The sequence below is a fragment of the Saccostrea echinata genome, unplaced genomic scaffold, assembly GCF_033153115.1.
Source record: "Saccostrea echinata isolate AGI-Se365-2 ecotype Australia unplaced genomic scaffold, CSIRO_AGI_Sech_v1 ptg000002l, whole genome shotgun sequence".
In the NCBI taxonomy this organism is placed as follows: domain Eukaryota; kingdom Metazoa; phylum Mollusca; class Bivalvia; order Ostreida; family Ostreidae; genus Saccostrea; species Saccostrea echinata.
This window is the reverse complement of record NW_026889751.1, coordinates 3,806,965-3,828,964: the sequence shown is the minus strand read 5'-3', so window position 1 is coordinate 3,828,964 and position 22,000 is coordinate 3,806,965. Positions and strand designations below refer to the sequence as shown.

The 22,000-nt window shown below is 36.2% G+C and overlaps 2 protein-coding genes across 2 annotated transcripts in view; both read right to left on the bottom strand.

The window, feature by feature from the left end:
* Positions 1–10,872, bottom strand: part of LOC133203701 (probable chitinase 10) — a 32,283-nt gene extending 21,411 nt beyond the window's left edge. The window contains exons 1-11 of the mRNA XM_061339472.1: positions 10,821–10,872; positions 10,237–10,426; positions 9,640–9,892; positions 9,426–9,529; positions 8,784–8,910; positions 6,047–6,235; positions 5,815–5,934; positions 1,823–1,969; positions 1,646–1,778; positions 1,052–1,387; positions 280–429 (exon numbers count right to left, since the gene is read on the bottom strand). Coding sequence (XP_061195456.1) covers positions 280–429; positions 1,052–1,387; positions 1,646–1,778; positions 1,823–1,969; positions 5,815–5,934; positions 6,047–6,235; positions 8,784–8,910; positions 9,426–9,529; positions 9,640–9,892; positions 10,237–10,426; positions 10,821–10,872 — 1,801 coding nt within the window. The remainder of the gene's footprint in view (positions 1–279; positions 430–1,051; positions 1,388–1,645; positions 1,779–1,822; positions 1,970–5,814; positions 5,935–6,046; positions 6,236–8,783; positions 8,911–9,425; positions 9,530–9,639; positions 9,893–10,236; positions 10,427–10,820) is intronic.
* Positions 10,873–13,664: 2,792 nt separating this feature from the next.
* On the bottom strand, positions 13,665–21,991 carry LOC133205486 (putative chitinase 1). The gene is made up of 9 exons (XM_061341320.1): positions 21,828–21,991; positions 21,582–21,647; positions 17,894–18,068; positions 17,470–17,722; positions 16,888–17,012; positions 15,147–15,258; positions 14,750–14,920; positions 14,530–14,649; positions 13,665–14,396 (listed from the first exon to the last, which is right to left on the bottom strand). The coding sequence occupies exons 2-9, from the start codon at positions 21,634–21,636 to the stop codon at positions 13,998–14,000; spliced, it is 1,410 nt and encodes a 469-aa protein (XP_061197304.1). The 5' UTR covers positions 21,637–21,647; positions 21,828–21,991; the 3' UTR covers positions 13,665–13,997.
* Between the last annotated feature and the right edge of the window lie 9 nt (positions 21,992–22,000).

Below are 22,000 nucleotides of genomic sequence, written 5' to 3'. Positions count from 1 at the left end.
TTGTACTGACGATAATATACAGTATAATCATTTTTTTTATTCTAAAAAAATTACTTCCTTCGTATAAAGCAATTTTGTCCTTGTCAAGTACCTACCAGAATAGATACATTCACTTTTTTGAGCCCATTTTTGCTAGATTTGCTCTACTTACTTTACCTCCTTCTGTTGAATTCTAAGGACAAAAAATACAGAATTCCACGATTACAGTCTTTTATTGAAAATATGAAACTGAACAAAAGGAAATTCAAGGACACTGAGGAACATTGTAAGAGTAGTCACATTCAGCGAGAGGTTCATTAAAAACTAGTCCTGGAGGACACGGCTCGTGGAACCCTAAGTTCATATCGCACTGATAAAACATTCCGCAGTTCGCTGGGTCACGGTATAGTCCATCCGCTTTATGTTGGCAGAAAGCATTTGCATTTGCACCTGTATAATAAAATAAAATTTCAAGTACCTTTGTTCTGGATTTAGAGCAATTACTCTCAACGTATCTGATAAGTGATTCTAGAACATTTGTACCGAGACTTCACTGCAGTGTAGAACATAAATCACTTATTTCTAGAGGGATTGTATTGAGGTATTCTCTCAATATGCGCATAGATTTTCCTAACTACGGATAGCAGCCTTTTTAAATTTTTTTGAATATGTTGATGTTAAAATTCTTTCAATTAAAAGAGGTACATTTTCCATAATATTTGCAACAGCAACACTATCAGTCAAAATTGATAAATTTACACATATTTTTGCATTCTAATGGGAATATTTGTTATCCAAGGGTTTTTTCTAGGTTTTTATGTAACTCGAAAACCATAGAAGTAGCATTTTCCAAGAATTTAACAATGTATTTCCTTCCCAATAACCATGGCAACAACTTTTTAAAAAGAATAAGATGGAGATGACTTAAAAAGATAAGTATCAGAATAATCTGCTTTCATAGAAAATCAATGTTGATCTGGTGACTATGGTAAACAGAAACTAAACCAAAGTCCACTTTATTATAAAGACATTTTTAAAAGTTCTTCAAATAAATCATAAATCAAGACTATACCTAAGTTTGGTATGGTAGTTGCCTGTGTTGGTCGAGTTGTGATGACGTGATAGAAAGGCCTTGTCGTCTGCCATTGTTGCTTTGTTGTGATCGGAGCGTAGGTCGATCTGGCAGTTGTTAGAACAGATTGTTGTACCTGACAGTTAGCATTTCTTGGCCAGTCACAATACTTGGTGGCATCATTAAAGTGAAGACCATTAGCGCAGTCTACACCAAAACTTCTGCCTCCCACACAAATATAGTAGTGTGTGCAGGAGGTCGGATCAGCGTAAAACCCACTCGCTCTTGTGTTACAGCTGAATGACTGGCTTGTGTGAATAGGACGTTGAGTGTGTGCTTTATAATGTAAATCAAAATGAAATAATGATCGTCTGCAAATTGCGTAAGTCCTGGTAAAGTTTTATTTGACCTTTGCCCATGAAAGGACTTGACCTGTCCTGGTCTCATTTTCACTTTAATAGTCAACATGCAAATATTGGAGTTATTTTGTCTTTTTCGGTGAAAAAGTCTGTAGTAAACATTTAAGAAAAATTACATTTCATGAGAATTTTCAAACTTTTTGGCATATTTGCAAATGATCTAGAAATAACTTACTTGTAACTGGATTGAATATATTGATGTGAGTTGTTTGTTGATGTTGTCTTGTCGTTCTATGTGTTGTTGTTGTCATGGGACTTCGAGTTGTCCTTTTAAGAACAAAGTTGTAAAGCAGAAAAAAAACTAGAAACTGTAAAATAACGTAGAAATTAAAATTTATATAATTAATGTTTACGTTTGAGGCTGAGCTGAGTTGAGTTCATCATTAATGGCATGAAGTAAGGGGTATCTTCCTTTCCCGCATTCTTTGCCGGTAAAATCGTCAGTATCCAGAGCCCAGACCATTATCCCACCTAGACCTTTACTCTTGGCCAAATCTACCTACAAACGAAATATCAGCGAGTAACTAGGATATTGACGATCATAATGCTTCTAACAATACTAGTAGTTTTGATCTTTTGATCTCAGCTTTAGATTCGGTTAATCCAAAGTATGAAGGCTTCGTAATTTAACGAAAAAGTGAATGTAATGAACTCTGATCAATCTCACTCCGAACAATAAGGAACGTGAACAGGACAAAAAACTACGAACCCCTGAAAACAACAGAGGTTGGATCAGGTGACTAGGAGGAGTAAAAATCTTCTATTGACCGGTCACAGCCGCTGTGATTTTTCTGTGATCAGGTAAAATGAATACCCCGTAGTTAAAATTAGTATTACAGCAATGGCCTTACAATTGGTTTGAAATACGTCAGTCAAAGTACGCCCCAACGATAACTTGTATTTGCAAACAGTCCATTAGAACAACAGCAAAATTCTTTTTCAAAAAAGTTTATAGAAAGACCTGTTACATCATCGTATTTGTTAGTAGCCTGCCTCCGTTTAAAGTTCGTCGTACTCAGAAATTGCTCTTTCGAACCGAATTAGTTAGGAGACGTAAAGACCATGTGCACACGATAGTTGAAAACTACTACAAAAAAAAGGGGAAAATGACAACGGAAAATTTGAAGTTATTCCGTTTGTCATATAGTTTAGACATTATATAGTTAGTTATTTACAGTTAAACATCCAAATATATGAAACATGTGGCACACTCTGTGGTAGCTTTTATTTTGAGTTCTTTGGGATATATCGAGTCGACCATACAAATGAAAGTAACTGTTGTTAATTGATAACACGTCGTCGATAATGGAGAATTAAAAAAAAAAACTGAAATACATAGAGAATGTCATATCAGCCGAGTGGTCCCATATCATCCCAAGGGACAAAGACTCGATGGCTTATATGGGGCCCGAAATGTGAGTTCATATATTTTGTGTGTTCATTTCAAAGAATTCAAGAATATTAAGTGCATTTTTTATATTCCCTTTTTCTTTAAAAGTAAATAGAGCAATTTTTATGTCATAAAAACTTTATCAAGTCAACAAATGTTTAGTACAAGAATTTATCATACACTTAGTAGTAAATACACCGATTCCGCAGTGTGTGCTACGGGTTATGCCACAATACCTCATATCAACGACCGGTCCGAAAACTCATATTACGTATCAGACCAGTCACCCGCGTGGCACAGTGGTTAGAGCGTCTGCTCTAGAGTCGCGGAGTAAGAGGCTCATCCTTTCGTCGCGGGTTTGAATCCACTGGGACGTGGAGACCGGTCCTTCGGATGAGACCAAATAGACAGAGTCGCAGTAGGTGTTGGCACGTAAAAGATCCCTCACTGCTCAATGGCCTTAAATGCTGAGTATAGGTATAAATTTGCAGGCCTCCACCGGCAAGTGTCCATATGAGTGAAAAATTCTCGAGAGGGACATTAAACAACAAACAAACGTATCAGACCGGCGTGCAAAAATGCATATCAAATCGGAAGTAACGCTCTGTAAAAATTAGTAAACTTGATTTATTAAAATATATATGTTTTACAATGAAATGTGGAGATAACGAACAGTATTCAAGCTCAGAAGTCCATTCAAACAATATAAAATCAGGAGCAGAGCAAACTTGGACCACTAAAACATCAGAGGTGGGATCAGGTGCCATGGAGGAGTGAGCATCCCCTGCCGACCGGTTATACCCGCCGTGTGCTCCATGTCATGGTCGGGTAAAACGGAAAAATCCGCAAACAATTCAGTGTGTAAAGAATGGTCTAACAACTAGTTTGAAAAATGTCAGTCAGCATTTGTCTTAGATCGTAGGTCATTGTATCGACCATTAAAATTGCGAAATGATGACTTTAAACGACTGTTGATATTCCTGTTTCATCAACTTGTTTGTCAATAGATTGCCTAGTTTTAGATATTGTTCGAAAGTAGAGCATTGCTACATAAGTTAGGGAAGTTGACGATTGAAAAGTTGAAGTCATCGTAAAGCTTTGTTTTTAGGTTACCATTAGCATCTTTTTCTAATAAAATGCCGAAATATGAAACAGATGTGTCAGACTCTTCGGTATCTTTTATTTCAAGCTCACTGGGGTATATCGAGTCGACGTGTCAATGGAAGTAACTATTGTGAATTGGTAATACGTCTTAGATATATCTAAATGTCGAGTTGAAGGCCACAGCAAGAGATTTCTTCCCGTTTTTGATTTCTTCAGTTGTGACAACATCGTTGCAGTCGCCCGCGTGGCGCAGTGGTTAGAGCGTCTGCTCTAGAGTCGCGAAGTAAGGAGTTGATCCTTACGTAGCGGGTTCGAATCCCACTGTGGGACATGGAGACCGGTCCTTCGGATGAGACCGTATAAACCGAGGTCCCGTGTCGCAGTAGGTGCTGGCACGAAAAAGATCCCTCATTGCTCAATAGCCGTAAGTGCCGAGCATAGGACAAAAATTTGCAGCTCTCCACCGGCAAGTGGTGGCGTCTCCATATGAGTGAAAAATTCTCGAGAGGGACGTTAAACAACATATAAACAAACAAATCGACAGCCAGGCGAAGTTTTAGATGATTAGAGTCGGCAAAAATCGACTGACATTGGCAGACGACAAAACAATGGATATCATAAACACATTTTTTGTTGGCCGAAGCAATTTATCAACCGACTTCAGCTGGCAGTAGACAGACGGCACCGACAATCGACCGTCTATCGTTCGAGAAGCGAACGCTTCCCCAAGGCCGAAGGCATCAGCAACATTCTTGATTGAATTTATTATAGAGATGGCATTCACAGGGATACCCCCAGACTTAAAAGAGGACCTGCTGGGAGGTTCTTTATTCCTATCTTCAAAATGCTAGAGGAATATACCGAACAAGTAAATGGGTTTGTTTATTTGTTTTTTTAACTTCCCTTCGGAAATTTTACACTCATATTGAGAACCCACCACTTGCCGGAGCAGGGCTGCAAATTTAGAACCTGTACTTGGCATTTTCAATCCTTTAGCAGTGAGGGATCTTTTTCGCGGACCAGCATTCACCTACTGCATGATGGGACCTCAGTTGGTACGGTCTCATCCAAAATACCGGTCTCTAAGTCCCACAGTTGGGTTCGAACCCGGGACCTTAGGATCAACTCCTTACTCTGCGACTCCAGAGCAAACACTCTAACCACTGCGCCACGCGGGCGATTAGGTAAATAGGAGGTCATACTATGAAATTCTACCCAATAAACAAGAGCCTTAAGTTTTACGTCGCCAAAGGTCATCAGCGCAATTGAAAATGAATGTGACTGCTTGTTGCCCTATTTTTGTGTCGATCGAGTGTGTATTTTTTTTTTCGGCCGACCAAACTTTAATAGCCCGGCCATCGGGGCATAAGCCATTAAAGCTGAACACGACTCGTAAATAGGCATACGCCATTTTCAATATTATATCTACGATACATCAACACCAGGGTATACTCTTCGCATTCGTTACACCTGACTGCTTTATTGTCACAGGTATCAGCGTGGAATGTCGACCCGTGTTCGTGCTGGTTATCTTGCGTTACCTTTGTTTACATTTTATTGTGGTTACGTGTATCTGTGTTTGTTTGTATACTGCACTGACCTGTACAACTATAATTGTAAGTTTCTTTTGTATCTTACTTTCCTGCATTAGACGAGGTATTACAGTTATTTTTGTCGCTACCGAGTGTTGTATAGCATACGTCCGTCTACACCGCTGTCGACTGATTATACTGAACAGTGTCCAAGTCAGGCCCTTTATATAGGGGTCCTCAGATATAGCGAGAATCCGAACAAAAATGGCGGACACATTGCTTTTACGAATCATGTTCAGCTTTAAAGAAGAAATTTACCTTGAGCCGAAGACTTTGTTCGTCGTCGTAACCGACCCACTGATCTCCTCTTACTACATAAGGAACCTCCATTTCCGGTATCCAATGTCGAACACCTCCCGTTTTCAGTATATCGCATATCTGAAGGAAATTAGTGGGCTTTATTGTATACAACTACTTGTAGATATACCTTAACTATCTATCTGTAAAATCATTATACTCAGTCTGAAATTCCGTATATTAATGTTCCTACCTCATAATATGATAAATATCCCGCCTCTCTAGTAAAAGGACCCGCATTGCCTCCCGCTCCTCTGTCGGGGGCAAATAGTCCTGTGTTGCTTGTGCTGGCAAGTGTGAAAGAACGTCCGTATAGAGGCATTCCGAGGTTTATTTTGGAAGCTGGTGCCCCCTTTTGAATCCAGTAGTTTAATGCAAATTCCTGACAAAATATACAAAACTCAAAGCAACAAATTACTTTGAAGAGTCATTTCGAAAATAACGAAGTGTTATCCATCAGATACTAAATTTACTCAAGCAAAAATTTGATCCATTTTACTTCCAGTATTACTACAGTATTATTTTATTAGCATTGAATCAGAGGCGGATCCAGGAATTTTAGTTGGGGTTGCAAAATATTTGAAGAGGCAGGGGGTCTGTGATGTGATTTAAGGGAGTTGTGATTTAAGCCCCCCCCTTATTTATCTTTCTTGGATTTGAGCGAAATTGACCCCCCCCCACCCCACCCCACCCCACCCGGTGTCTGAAGAAGCTTTCTTGTGCCTCAGTATCTAAGATATCTATATTTTCGTTTTCGTGAAAAGATTTTTGAGCAAAAAAGTCTTTGCTGTGCTTATATAATGGAAGATATTTCAATAAATTTTAGCTGTCACGCAAATTATTTTCAATGTCTTTAAACTTCATTAAACTATTCGTAACTGTTGGGGGAATTTGGGAATTTCACTAGTGTCACTCAGTGTCAAATGTTTTGGACATTTCCTATACTGGTCGTGATGCTCTATGGGATTCTATAGTGTTCCAAAGACTCATTGAGTTGCCTCGGCATGCAGTTGAGTAACATGTTTTTGAATACATTATTTTGATGTCTCTAGTACCTTACTTGTGATCTTTAAGTTAAGACCAATTTTTTTTTTTTTTTTTGAACTTTGAAACCACTTATTGTGCATAATGCGTATAAAAGAGTTTCTGAGACAAATAAAGTGATAAATTCAGTAGTAAAAATAATCTTTTTTGGTATCAAGTGGTAGCCGATTGCAGGTCTGTATTTTAAGGAAACCATTTTCCCCGCGATATTGATTGCTTTGAAATATCAAAGAAAATACACGTGATGCTAATATTGCAATAGTTTCAAATCTGTATTTTTTTTTCTATTATGAAATACACATTTTAATATCATGACGATTTTCCCCTTTGTAACATGTTCCTTGGAATTGTAAGGGGGTGGGGGCAATGTGCTCCTCACGTCCCCTCTAAATCTGCCAGTGAAATTGAACTAAAGGATGACTGCACTTAACGCCTGTTTTTGGGTCTTTTTCGGTTGCTTCTGTTGCTTTTATATCTAAACCTTAATTCACTTTTGTATGTTTATGAAAGAATCCTGCCAATTTGGAACCAAATTTAAATCTCAAAATGATTTTAGACTGTGATACAATAAAATGATTCAATGTTTTTTGTCCTTAGTGCTTTCCAAATATAGTGAATTTACACTTACCTGCCCTTGATTGAACATTAGATATGCATGAGAGGTGGAGCTAACATTGTAAATATGGGTCTAAAATTAGACTTGATAAATAACAATGACATGTTTGAAAAAAGAACGTGATCACTCTTTCCAATCTCCCTCTCCATTCCATATGGCACAAATAGACTTCTGACAAAGGTTTCAAAACGAAACTAACAATATGAGCACGTCAATGTAATTAAAGCATTGTATATCCATGCCAGATGACTTAACGTGTTCGAACACAATGTCCTAGTTAGCACAAAACATGCTACCTTACAAGTCACGTGACGGAATTTAGTATTCACAAAGTTACCTGAGGTAGGACATCACGCGGTTAATTATAATATTCAACATGTCACAATCCTTGGTTACAACACAGAGAGCGAATGTAAGAAGAAGCAGTTTTTTTCTCTTTTTAACCATGAGCGCATGTTTGTCTATTAATCTCCTTTTGACACATTATTATTTATGCAAATATACAACTGCTGTGAAACGGAGAACAATAGACAAACATGCGCTGACTATGTATAAAGTCAGTAAAAAAGTGGGCGTCCTCATTATCGTACGGAGATTCAAGAAACTGTGATGACCCCTGCCTTTGAAAACAGATTCGAACTTCGTAAATACACACTTTTATTAAACGTAATTACATAAAGTTGCAGATTGGATGTTGGCCATTCTTGCAATGAAAAGAAAAATGCTTGTTTTGAAAGTTTATTTTGTCGCAATTTTCGCATGTCCTTAAGTGCAGTCATCCTTTAATGGCGTGCACATAATTATGACAACATAAATTTACAATGTACCCCTCTTTGATCCACTCCTTCAAAATTTAGCTTTTTCCTAGGTGAAAATTGGCATTTAAGAAAATCTCGGTACTGTAGATTCCTTATTTTTCGCGAGTACTTATTATCGCGAAATGGCTCTTTCACGTTAAATCACGAGAACAATAATTCGCGAGTGGACGGTTGATCAAGGGATTTTACATTGATTTCAGCACCATAAAAATAAAAGCGAGAAATTTTATTTAGCGAGTGGTGCTTCTCGCGTAATTACGCGATAATTAATTCCTCGCGTATATTTAGGAATCTACAGTATCACTATGAATTCTTTTTTTAAAAAAAAGTGATTTAGTTTCATATGTATATCTGTCATGTTAAAACTTAAAAGTTAATGATATGTGAATAAATGAATGAAGGGAATGTAAAGTTATCAATCCTAAACACCGAAAAATGGACCTATATATTACCACATTGAAGTATGCGTCATTTCCGGTTTCTGATGGATGTTTCTTCAAAGGACTGTTGTGTCCAGTTTTGCTATCGAAGCTACCTCCATGCAAATCGTAAGCCATCAAGTTCAATTGGTCAACATACCTAGTGTTTAAAACAGACTGCTTCATAATGAATTTCATTTCCATGTATTTGTGATTCATTCATTTGGAGATCAAAATAGAAAGCGACACAGACGTCGCAGCGGGGAAGAAGGGTCTGCGGGAACTTTGTCAATTTTTAAAGTTCTGAAATCGTGATTTCCTATTTACTTGTCTTGGTTTGGTCCTCCTTCATGATACAGCGTTTTAAGGTCATACGCTAAGTACACGTAGATGTACTTTACAATGTACCTTTCCCACTGATAATTGTACTATCAAATTTATTAAACAAAAAAATAGCATACATTACCAGGAGTTTTAAACAGAAACGAAATGATGAAAATCTTGTGTTTTTCAAAGAAAGTTAACACAAATATAATTATCAAATTTCAATCCTAATACCTTATTCGATTGTAAAGTTCCTATTTTAAAAGAGAGAGACAGGCAGTAGCAACCTTTTAAAAATCTTTTCTGGATTGAAGTTCTTGGTATATGACCTAAGAAAAGTCTCTCCTGTACCTAGAAATGGCAGGCACATCATATCCTGTATCGATGTTGGATTTGCCAGCAGGAACAGCAATCGTCAATAAAAGCCCTTCACTTGCAAAGGTATTATGTAGAAGCTTTATGTAAAACAAGAGTAAAAGTTGGTTTAAAACTCGGCCATTTTCTAGTTCATGTTGAATAACTCGTACTTACATTATTGCAACAACATTCAAAATTGATAATTTACCTTGAGCAATTCAACGAAGTTATTTTTGTCTTGTGGAGGACTTCCTCTGTTGGCGGGATATTCCCAATCTAAGTCAAGCCCGTCAAAACCGTGTTTCTTCAGGAACTGGACAGTGCTGGTGGCAAACTCCCTGCGACTGGCGTCTGTAGCTACCATTCTAGTGAATGGAGCGGATGCCATATTCCAACCACCCACAGCTAAAAGGGTCTTCAGGGAGGGATTTTGCTGCTTCAGATTGTTGAAACGTGCATACCTAAAAGTTCATTTAAAACTAATTCTTTTTTGAAATCAAGAAAATTAAAACTGAATGTCGACTTAAGTGACATGTATTAAATATACAACATACTGTCATTTTATACTTGATTTGTAAAGCTTTGTTGTAACATTGCATTTTAAACAGATGTAAAATACTCATCAATAAATCCCACTATATAGGGCACAAATGGAAATTTAGATTATTTACCAACATTGTCTTCAATTCTCAGGCTGTGCAGTTAACAATACAACACATTTTCCCACTTTTTCCCAGAAATATTGCTTGATATATTGTTTTTCAAAAAAGAAAGGCAGTTCACTTGTAGCAAAAATTGTACTAACATTCCCTTCATCCATGGCGTGCTTTCGTCATTCCACTCGAATGGTGCCAGACGATTTCCATTGAGTTTGGCGAAGGCGTAGACGATATGGGTGCATAAATTTGGATCCACATTTTCAGGATAAAATTTTCCAATACTGTTTCTGTACTGTGACCAGTTGGTATAGTAGCAGACCCGCCGGTAGGCAGAAGCTGTATTATAATATACTTGCTGTAAAGCAAGCTACTTTCCTTCAAGGCTACCCACTTTAGCAATTTTATCAAAAAACATACAAGATATTTATTTCATGACTTATTTGTTGTCTCTCAGGTTGCCTTTGTCTTCACGATTTTTATAAATTCTTGCTCTTGTGATAAACTTAAATGATTTTAAAACTCATTGAAATTTGAATGATATATGTCATCTGAATAGTACATTATTTTGCTTCACACTGATGTTTTGCTATTATGATGTAATTTCCAGAATCATTAACTACTGACGAGTTTTCGCGAGAGAGAACCCAAACTTGGTCTACCCCTGAAATCGACCAAATACTACTCTAGTAATTCATACATGATTTTCTTTAAGATTTTAAACCAATCCTACCAGTTCCACAGATTTCTGTTAACACCACCAGAATAACCAATAATTTGATCATCTATCAACAAAATAAAATATTACTTAAATATCAATTAATTTTACGAAGTCAGAATACATGTAAACGCTACTTAAGAATTAAGCAATGGTTACCTTTTATGTAATATAGAGGAATAACGTCTTAACAAGTATGCCAAAGTGATTGTTCTGATAACGATTATTTGCAACAATCTGAAGATAAATCTAGTACAGGAACTTGTTTTAACGTACCTATCGTCGAACTGTTGATTTATTACGTAATTTTACCTGCAGTGAAGTCAACAAATTCTGATAAGTAAGAGTACTTTTGACTATACCGATAGGACCAATTAAAGTTAGATTTTTTTCTCAGTTCATATAACATCCTTTTATGAAAAAAATGGCCTCTAATTGGGTAGGTCGTCAGTAGGTCTATACTCCGACGTAGAAATAGACTAGATGATAATAGTCTTGGATTTTGAGAACTGCAGGATCAGTATCGAGGTACTTGTAGGCAATGGTCGATGAAGAACCCATCTGCAATGAAGTTGGTCCATAGCAAAGATCCAGAATGACACTATACCTGAAACTGGTGTTCTTTCCAAATGAGTGAAAAATGATCGCAGGTAGGTTACCCAGCATATAATGAAACATAAATATGTGAAGAAATTGATTACACTGAAAGCAAACTTTATGCTATTAAATGACTATGACAGCTAGTTGTAGATCCAAATAAATTGTTATTCGCACGCTAACGAAAAAAAAATATCAAAAAATATTGAAAAAAAAAAAAATTAAGCAAAGCGGACATTCTTTTAGTATGCCTAAACACACGTTAGCAGAATTTGCATTATTGGGAAACGTAAGGTCCGTAGAGAACACGGGGTGGGGATTCGGCGGGGGGGGGGGGGGAGGCACTGTCAAATTCCGGGATCTGGACAGTATTTTATTGCTTGTCATTTTTGGGGAAGGTTGCCCCTCCCACTTTTGAAACCGTTATTACGGGCCTGAACGTGGTATGCTAGTTCAGAGTTGGTCCGAAAAGGTCATGTATCTAGCTAGAAGTCTAGATTAAGACAAATAAATATCTATGTTGTGTTCACTATCCTACCCTTAGAGGTCATCTGAACATGAAAGAACAACAGAATACCTGTATAATGAAAAGACACCATCTGATCATGAAACACATCACAGCTACGGCGTTACATTGAAGTTATGACTTCAGATCTAGATCTATTCCTGGGCCGTGGAGGCGACAAACCAAAGTCGATGAAAAAAAAAAATCAAGGTAGCACCCGTTTCTTTGCCAAGCAACTCGGCAAATTGAATTTCAAGTTAATTGCGGGTCTTAAAAGTGAGACCTTAAAACCGCGGATTCCCGTATCACTACAAGCGTTCGCACGCTAAAGAACCCTCACTGATCAATGACCCTGAATTTCAAGTTAAAGGTCTAGATTTGAAGTTCTTCATCTTCTCAATTCTCACATGTCTGGTATAATCATGCAAAGGACGTAAAACTACAAACAACAATCTTGTTTTCAAAGAGAAAGAAAGAGAGAAAAGCTAAAACTTCAGAACAGCAACTGAAATTAACCCTCATTATAATCATCAGATATTACTTCAGATGACAAACAACTGCTCAATAACGTATCAGCTCATTCCAGGATTTGGACTAGAGGGAAGTTCTTATTAACCATACAAAGGCATATGGCTCGTGATCTTTGATAAAAGTCATAAACTCCACATGAAGCCCCATTCGGCAAACCTCGGCTGATTCCGTCACCTTCACCAAACCTCGGCTGTACGAGGAAACTTGATATGCGTCTCCGCTTAACATTTGTGATCAGGCTGCCTGTTTACCGCTTAGGGAAAACGTAACGCTTTGAAAAGGATAATAAACATGCATCTGATATACGATGAAAATTTTCAAAAGCATACAGGTTACACTAAGAATAACACTTACCAAGAAAAATGCACTTAGTATCTTTACATAATCACATGTTTGTTAACGGATCGAATTCAGCACACTGTGCACGTGTAAATGTAGGGCGCAGCCATATTGCGTATAAAGTAGCTCCGGCTCAATGGAGGTTTACATGATACAGCCGAGGTTTGATGAGGTACGAATCGGCCGAGGTGTGCCGAGTGCATGAAGCCCATGTGACAAACTCCTTTAAAAGTAGTTTCAGTTACAAACACTGGACAGAAAATACAATTATTTGCCTTGGAGATAAAATGTTGAATTAATCAATGTCTAGACACACCACATACTGATAGCACCGTCAATATCAAAATTTTCAAGGGAGCTCTAGCACTTTCACGACGCATTATCTATGGTCTCTTATTGAAGGAGAAGTAAGCATTATACAGTAAAAATAACATCATGAAGATGCCTGCTTCTCAAAATTTGACATTATTCTTATTTAAAAAATTAGATGTAATCATATTATGAAGGTTATGATTTTGTTCTGGAATTGAAGGATGATGAGATTATCCTTGTTTTACTTTGTTTTGAAACCTAAAATCAAGAATCTCGCCAGATACTTCGGGGCCGTCATCAGGTTTTTAGAAAGGGGGAAGGGGTATGGAGGTAGGTCTGGTAGGGGGTTCTCCCACCCCTGAGCCAGAAAATTTTTTATGAATGGGCACAATTTCGTGGGTTCTGATCATTTTTTCAAATATTTATTAAACAAAATGTAGCAATTCTTCTTGTAACAGATAAGTTATGAATTAATTTTGTTTTAAATATTATATTTTTGAGTATTTGCTTTTAAAGGAGGGTCCGATTGCACCCAACGCACCTTGTACTTAAGGTAACATGACATCCTGAGAATGTTATGGATCAATATTTTATTTCATCTTTAGTTGCAGCATGATCATGTACAGAAGACAGTTTTGTTAAACAGAGGTAAAATGTATAATCAATATTGTCTGATGCAATCTCTAAAATGGCTGATTATGATCTGTATTCCGTAAAGCAATGACATCTGTATTTTCTTATTGATTTTGAGAAACTGTCTGAACACATTTGTCAAAGAATTGTTATCGGCACAAAAATAAATCATTCTGTATGGTTATAACATCATACAAAGGACAAAATTATATTTGCCTTATAACAAAGAACGACAATTTATCACAAATAAAAAAAGTAGTTCACAATAATAAATATCATATTGTCCATGATGGTTTATCTAGAGGTGGGATTGGCTTCCCGCCTAATGTTGCTGCAGCTTGTACTTGCCTCCACTGCTTTTGTTGCTGATCTTGAAGAATGGCTAATTCATTCGAAAGCTGTGTCAGTTCTGCTTCTTTCTTGGCAGCCATTGTGTGATTATGAGTATCAGAGTAGTAACCTATTTCTTTGGCAGTATGGGAGATCTTATGATTGATAAGGGTGCGGAGTGACTCTTGTTTGGCTGCTACATAATCCACATATTCCGCGCGCCCGAGACCGTGAATTACTTCAAAAGTAATTGGCCATTTTTCACCACAGACACCTCGATGGTCATCTTGATCTAGTGTCCATAATGCAACTCCACCAAGATGATTTGAAGCAACCAACATCGCCTGCAATTTAACTCATAGATGTAAGCAGAAACGGACGTGAAACTCGATTTTGAATCAAGGTTGGTTGTCACTACCATTTCCTTAAAATCTTAAATGGTACGATCAATATAGATTAGTAAAATTTCTTTCCTACCTTTTCCCGTACACTTCTCGGATTATCAAACCCAACCCATTCATCCCCCATTACATAGTAGGGTACTTTTTGTTCTGGTATGTATTGTTCTTGGACGCCACTTCTGATAATATGGCATATCTATACAAAAATGGCATCGTAAAATATAACGTTAAAAATCACTTTGATTTAACTACGTGGATAACTTTACAGAATATACTGATTACTTGATGATGGTCACCTTGTTAACGGGTATTCCCTCCCCTCCGTCAGAGCCTGGTCCTATAGCAGGTGCCCCTGGCATGGTAATGTTAGGGTTTTGGAGTTTGTACGATCGACCATAATAAGGAATACCTAAAACCAACATGTTTTTTGGGACCCCTGCTTCTGCCCAACTCCTAGCCAAAGTGTTCTACAAATATGCAGATAGATTAGAAACACAACACATCCATATCAATACGTATAACGAAAGATACAATATAGTAAAAGAGAATCTAGATAATGAATCATAATGCAATGGATTTTTTATGTTCACTGTGTAAGACCTATTTTAGGTATGTTCATGTATCCTTTGAAAAGTCTAGTAGGTACATTTATGCACGTTTGGAATTGGAATTGGAATTCAAACGACTACGTACCACATTGATAGGGCTTTCAGCGTGAGATAGTGGACTATGGTGGACGGCGGCCAGAGGTTCATCCCAATGTCCATGGAGATCATAAGTCTTCAGGTTAAAGAAATCCACCTCTCTGAAAAGTACAATGAAGTATAACCCTTGACCTTACTATGACTTCATCCTAGTTTTACAGAACGTTTAAAAATTATGAAAATCTTTTTATATTTATTTTAAATCCCTGGATTTGTTTTTTTTTTTAAATATAAACAATTAAATCAGTCATGTTGATACCATATATATTCAAGTCAATGGTTATGCAAATGGTGCATACAAATAAAACATTTTTTTTTCTCAAAATTCAACCACAGACAAATTCGATCCCTCGTAGAATTGGGGGTCTTTGAGGCTTCTGAATATATATAATTAACCTGTCTTGCCCGATTTTTCAGACCACATAAGAGGATAATATGCTCTTCCATTCAACAACTACTGAGTACCCTTAAAAGTACCCTTTTACAACCTTTCTGGCTGAAGTTTTATAACTAACCTTTCCAGAATTTGCAGAATTTATAATGCTATCTACAATTTTTTTGCAGAAAGTCATAATAACGTTTTAATCATGTAAGTTATCAATTTTGGATGTTTGAGTGTTGCCATTCTGCGTAAGTATTGCTCCCAGGTCTTCTGGAGTTCATCGGGGTCTAATTGTTGGTACATATCTGGTCAGCTTCTTGACAAAGACGGAAATGTTTGTAAAACGGATTGACACAATATTGCCATACTGTTAGAATCGTAGTATCAAATGATGCCTACTTTTAAGGACATACGCAACGTAGTTTGAACTTTATTGTCTTTTTCCCTGGAGTTGAAGAGTTCCAATACTTAAAGGAACTGTGTGCTACATTTTAATGTCTATATATGCTGCTGTACACTTCTTCTAAAACAAGTTTGGATAAACAAAACATTCAGAATATATGTTTAGTATTTTTTGTATATTTTTTCTTTGAATTATACAATAATTTTCATCAAATGATATCTTTTCAAAACCCCTGGTAATGCATGCTGAATTTTTGTGTACGAACATCTGATGACATTATAATCTTAAATTAAGAATATCTTGAAAAATTATCAGTAGGTAAGGTACGTTGCGTATGTCCTTAAGCCCCATGCAGACCTGTAGCGACGGTTTCAAAAGTAGGAAAGGGGCGGCATCCTTCCCAAAAAATTTAACAAGCAAAAAAAAAATAAAAAAAATTTAAAAAAAAATAAAGTAATATACTTTTCAAAAAATGGCGGGGGGGGGGGGGTCCCTTAATTATATGACAAGCAAACAAAACAAAAAAACAAAAAAAAAACTTATTAAGTGTCCAAAACCTGAAATTTGCCACTGCTCGACCTTACAGCAACAAGGATGGGGGGGGGGGGGCAACCAGCATCTAAATTAAAATTTACTTTAGCAGAATACTATACCCAGAAAAAATTGGGGGGGGGGCGCCATCAGAAAAAAGGGGGACCCCCTCTGATTTCTCTACGGACCTGCGATGAGCTGATAACCTTTTAAGCAAACTTTAGAAGTTGCTTGAGGTAATGCTCCCTTTTTGCCCTGATATTCGTCTTAGCTCGTTAAGAATGTAACCTTGTATGGATAATAAGACCTTTTGAGTAAATTCCCAATTTGAGGTCATATAAATTAATTACTTGCGTTTTGATTGATATGAGTTGAGAATTTTTCTTAAACGAAAGACTTACTGCGTTTACTAACCTGGCCAGTCTTTTAAGGTTATATGAGTTGATGACCCTGTAGGCGCTAGGGTCCACGGAAAGAGAAAGGGACAATGACCATTTACTATCAGGTTCATGTTCTGTCTCTATGGCGTGACGCATTATCTGTAACGAAAATAATGTCTGTTATATTAACACTAAGTTATATGAAAGTTAGACATACTTTGTGTGCTTCATCATCTTAAAAGGTTACAACTGGAACTATATTTTTCTGTGATATGGAATCTTTTTAAATAAAATAAGATGACATTTAGATTTCTATGCTACGGTCTGAACGAGTCGTTACTTTTAAGGGTTTATAAATGAATGTGTTACTGAAATTTATCTATATGTAACTATCTACAGTTCTAGACATGCATTCAATATTTCTGCAGGTATTTACAATACTGATGACTAACATAATGCGTTTTCTGCTTCTTTTTGGGAAATGTTTGAGGTTCTTAGTATCATTAGGATGTTAAACTTTATTATTTTAACTTCAAGAATGTATAATCATTCTAACAAATTTTCTCGCATCTTTGTTGATACAACTGTATCCACAATGTCTAGTCCTAAATCTCACCTCCATAAAGTCGGCAAATCGTTCCCTGTCTTCCGCCGAGCTCTTTCTAAAAGCTGGATACTGCCAGTCTAAGTCGATCCCGTCAAAGTCGTGGAACCTGAGGAATATAGTGGCCTCCCTCGCAAACTCCTCCATGTTTTCTTTAGACTTGAGCATATTAGACCACGCCTCACTGTCCATTGTCCAGCCCCCCACGGACAGAACCATGTTCAGGTCCTCGTTATGGTCACGTAACGTGTTCATTCTTTCAGGCCTGGAAAAAATATTGTTACTGTTTCGATGCAAAAATAAATAAAGAAATAAATTGTAGTGCAATACATCTAATTAAATGATTATAATTTAAATTTTGCTTCTGCAGCAAAAAGTAGATAATGTGGACTGCGTTGGATACTTTTTTACTATTAAAAAGAGTAATGGTACATACAAGTGCATATCTTCAAACAAATCTGGGAACTTAATTCTTTTGCCGCTATCGTCGATAGTGCCGTAGGCTAAGGCGAGATGAGTGCAGTGGAAGGCGTCCACATCCTCTGGTTTCAGCGCCTGGTCGCCGTCTCTGTATAGAGCCCAGGCGCTGTAGTAACACATCTTAATGAATTCTGAAAAAAGAAAAAAAAATCTACATAGGTAGCTAAAATTTCAATAATTACCTTGGATACTTATTTCTGTGATATATATATATATATATATAGAGAGAGAGAGAGAGAGAGAGAGAGAGAGAGAGCATATCTCTATCCTGACTATGTACTTTTAACTGTTATGTGTTGCATATTATTTAATTTATTGTTTATGGATATATGTTACTGTTAAGAGATTGGTTTTTACTGTCTCAAGATTAACTTAATGATTCAAGATACATTTCTATCTGATCAATTTTACTGATGTACTTTATGTTGTTAGATAAAAATCCTTAGCGATATATCTCACGATTCTCATGACATATTCCTTATATTCAATAAAAAAACCAACCAAACAAACAAATAAACAAAAAAAAAACAAAAAAACCAAACAAACAAACAAAACCCCCAGATATTTCCTTTCTTTATGTCAATTTGCAGGTCTCAGCGTTGGACCCACCAATGATTTTCTGAAATTTTACACCACGGAAAAAGCACTAAACATACATTTCATTTATTCTACAAATGCCGATTGTTGGAACTGTTATAACTTTTTTCTTCATGGTTAATGGTTCACTGTGCATTAGGCGGTGTATTCTATTTAGCGCCTTGTAGCAACCGCTAATGATAAAATGCCGCTTAATGAAAGAAATATCATTAAGCGTTGCAATGCAACGCTCAGTGTCATAAATTATTGCATTAATAGTTGACATTCTCAACCGATAATGCTAATTCTCCGCTTAATGAAAGAATAATATCATTAAGCGGTTGCGAATGTCAACTATTAATGCAATAATTTATTGCCTGACGCCACGTGCGTCAGGCAGTATAAGGATTAATTTTTTCAAGATCCGAAACTAAGCGACCATTCTTAATGAACTAGATTTTCTGGAAGCTGATTTACACTGGAATTTGTTACCTGCATTTAAACAAATACAGTTTGCTGAAGAAATAATCGTATTACTGATGCAAAATAATGATATGTTTAATTCCTTCAGTTTTTTGGCATGCACATGTTTATTCTTTGCGATTCTTTGTACGGGCATGTCCGTGTAACATTTTTTCTGCGTTTCTAAACTACTGGATCAGTCCATTTGCCTTCTACAAAAGGGGTGACAATATCATTTCGCGCCAAATGTCACATGTAAATTATCTTCGCGCCTTTTTCTTGGATTGTTCTGTTGAATGGGTGTGATAACTTCTATGGAAGTAAATAACGTTTATTCTTTTAACCTGATTCTTAAGCTTCGGATTTTTTATTAACAGTAAATTTTATCTCATTTTTAAAAGAACACATTGTATATGGGCAGGCAACACTAAAGCAATGGATTTGCTGATTATTCTTACTATTTATCCCATAAGTGAACTAGTCGCATCATAAGCAAACTCCCTCGACCTAGTAAATGGGACATCCCTTCTTGATTCAGCTAGTCTGTTTCCCACCTTTACTTTCAATATTACATTTATCAATAATGTACGTTACAAGGTTAGGTTTTTAAAAAAGCTTAGAAAGTCAGCCAGTAGCATATTATTTCATGCTTTGTGATGAACAAGGATCGTGACAATAGTAGGTCAGTACCCATAGAGGAATGGGCTTAACTCCCGTAAGGTTCTAAGCAAAGAATCAGCAAAACGAAGAAGACATCATGATCTATACTAGTTTTCATTTCATATAAAAGCATGTTATTATAATTATGAGAAAGGTCCTGAAATCGATTGAAAAGAAAAACTAAACAATTTTAAAACTGCACATAAAGATGTATTTTTAAACTCATTTATAATACATGTATATGTATATGGTAAGACCATCAGCGCGCGCGTGAGTTTCGTGCGGGGGGGGGGGGGGGAGGGGGTGCTATTAGTATCTTGTTTTGCTCTAGCTATAAAGTGTACAGTCCATTTTCTTTGAGTTCTAGAGCAGCATTGAAGCATTTTTGTCTCAAACATTTCAAGAAAAGGCAGTTAAAACTGTTCATAATTTACTTCGACGTCGAGAACGACGGAAAACAGACCAGTCTATAAAAAGAGGCCGTCTCATCAATCTATCACTGACCAAAGAAGTGCGCCCTCTAGTAAGAGAGTACATGTAATATGAATTTCTTTAGAATCATCTAACTATTTTCCCAAAAATTATAATCTACGCTATCGCACTTAAAGTTAGAGTTTCATCCCAACGTAACTTGTCAGCCTGTGGGCTAACTAATAAATGATTGAATAGTGGCATGTCTTAGATATTCGTTAATCTGCAGTATTTGGTTTGAGATTTGAGAAAGTCAATTGTACATCTTGTGTAATGAAGAATCGCAACTATGTCGCTTCTTGATGACGGAAACGTTTGGCATCTCTCTTGCTTATACGTTCCATAGATATTGATTGACTAGTCAGGCAAGCTTTTTGAAAAGCTATTACTTGTTGACATTAAGCGTTGCATTGCAACGCTTAAAGATATTTCTCTCATTAAGCGGCAATTTATCATTAGCGGTTGCTACAGCGCCTTTCGCTTAATCAATATATCGCTAAATGTCTTGTGTAGTATATAATTATATCTAGCACATTCAGAAAACGCTAAATCAAAACTAACCCAACTTGTTATAAAATCAATTTTTGCTAAATATCGTACACGCTAAATATGATACATTTAGTTTATGATGTATGGCTCTTTTCTCTTTGGCGTCGTTTTAGCATTTTATTATTCTAAAAATAATATTACAGACATTATGTAATTATACATTAAATCTTTTCCATTTACATCTGACAGAGGATGACACAACTTAATGAGCATTTTAATTATAACGATGTTAACCTCATTATTTATGCTCTAGCTTTTAAAATAGTTGGACTTTTTTTTTTTGTGAAATATATAGTTTTTTGTGAAATATATAGTTTGTAATGAAAACAAATTGGAAGGGTTTATATATAAAAATCGACAGCCACCACAACCTGCCTGGTTTATATTGTTTTTGTGTGAATCCATATTCTCTTCGATGATCATCATAGTAATACTAGTATCAAAGAAATTGTCATATACAGTGTCTTTAGTGTGGTATACTCTTTTCGTGAATTCTCTTCTTTCTTTGTTATATTAAAATTACCCAAATGCACCCTCGCTTCATGTTCGACTTGTCTTATAGGTTCTGTGTTTGTTTAAAAACAGGCTCCAAGACCATAAACTGAGAATAGACTTAAGTCAAAATTTCTAATCTGTATAACTTTTCAAATAATCAAGAAAATAAAGCGAATTTCACTGAATGTTTGTATTTGAATATTTAACGAACTTGCATCTGTTAAATTAAAATTAAGATATTCAAAATTTAAATTTTGACTAACATCCGTTCTCAGTTTATGGTATTGAAGCCAGAAATTATCAAGAATATCTTTAATTTGACAAATGGCAGGAAGAATTCAATTTCATATACATGTAATTCATAAACAGAGATATATTCTTTTAATTGCTGTAGTGTTGCAAGTGATAAACAATAACAGGAAGTAACAAACCTCCATGGATTTCTGTCAGAGCAAACAAAATGACAAGAAGACAGGCGCGGATCATGGTTCTAGAATCTAAAACAAGTCAACACACAGACAATAAAGTATTTCGTTATTTTTTAGCTTTGACTACGAAATGTTTATGAAATAGATTTATCTATAATGATAAAAATCTTAATGTTCCATTTTAAGGGAATGTATTTCACATTAACGGTTATATTAAATCAGAGAAAAGTGATGTATAACATTACTTACAGAGTGAAATTTTGTATACTTATGTACGATCCTTTAAAAGTCAAACATATTACAGAAATCTGGACGCCATTTTCTTCTATCGTCAAACGCTGACTGTATTATTCATACTTATGATGCCTGATTTGAATTTATTAATAAATCACATCAGGGCAAAAACAAGTGAAGTGTGAAAT

What these genes read in the sequence shown, in the direction of transcription:
- LOC133205486 (XM_061341320.1), bottom strand. Translation starts at nt 21,636, where the DNA reads ATGATCCGCGCCTGTCTTCTTGTCATTTTGTTTGCTCTGACAGAAATC. An exon ending in TTGTTTGAAGATATGCACTT is followed by an intron (nt 17,723 to 17,893) that starts GTATGTACCATT and finishes TATTTTTTCCAG; the next exon opens with GCCTGAAAGAATGAACACGT. An exon ending in GATTTGCCGACTTTATGGAG is followed by an intron (nt 17,013 to 17,469) that starts GTGAGATTTAGG and finishes TTTTCGTTACAG; the next exon opens with ATAATGCGTCACGCCATAGA.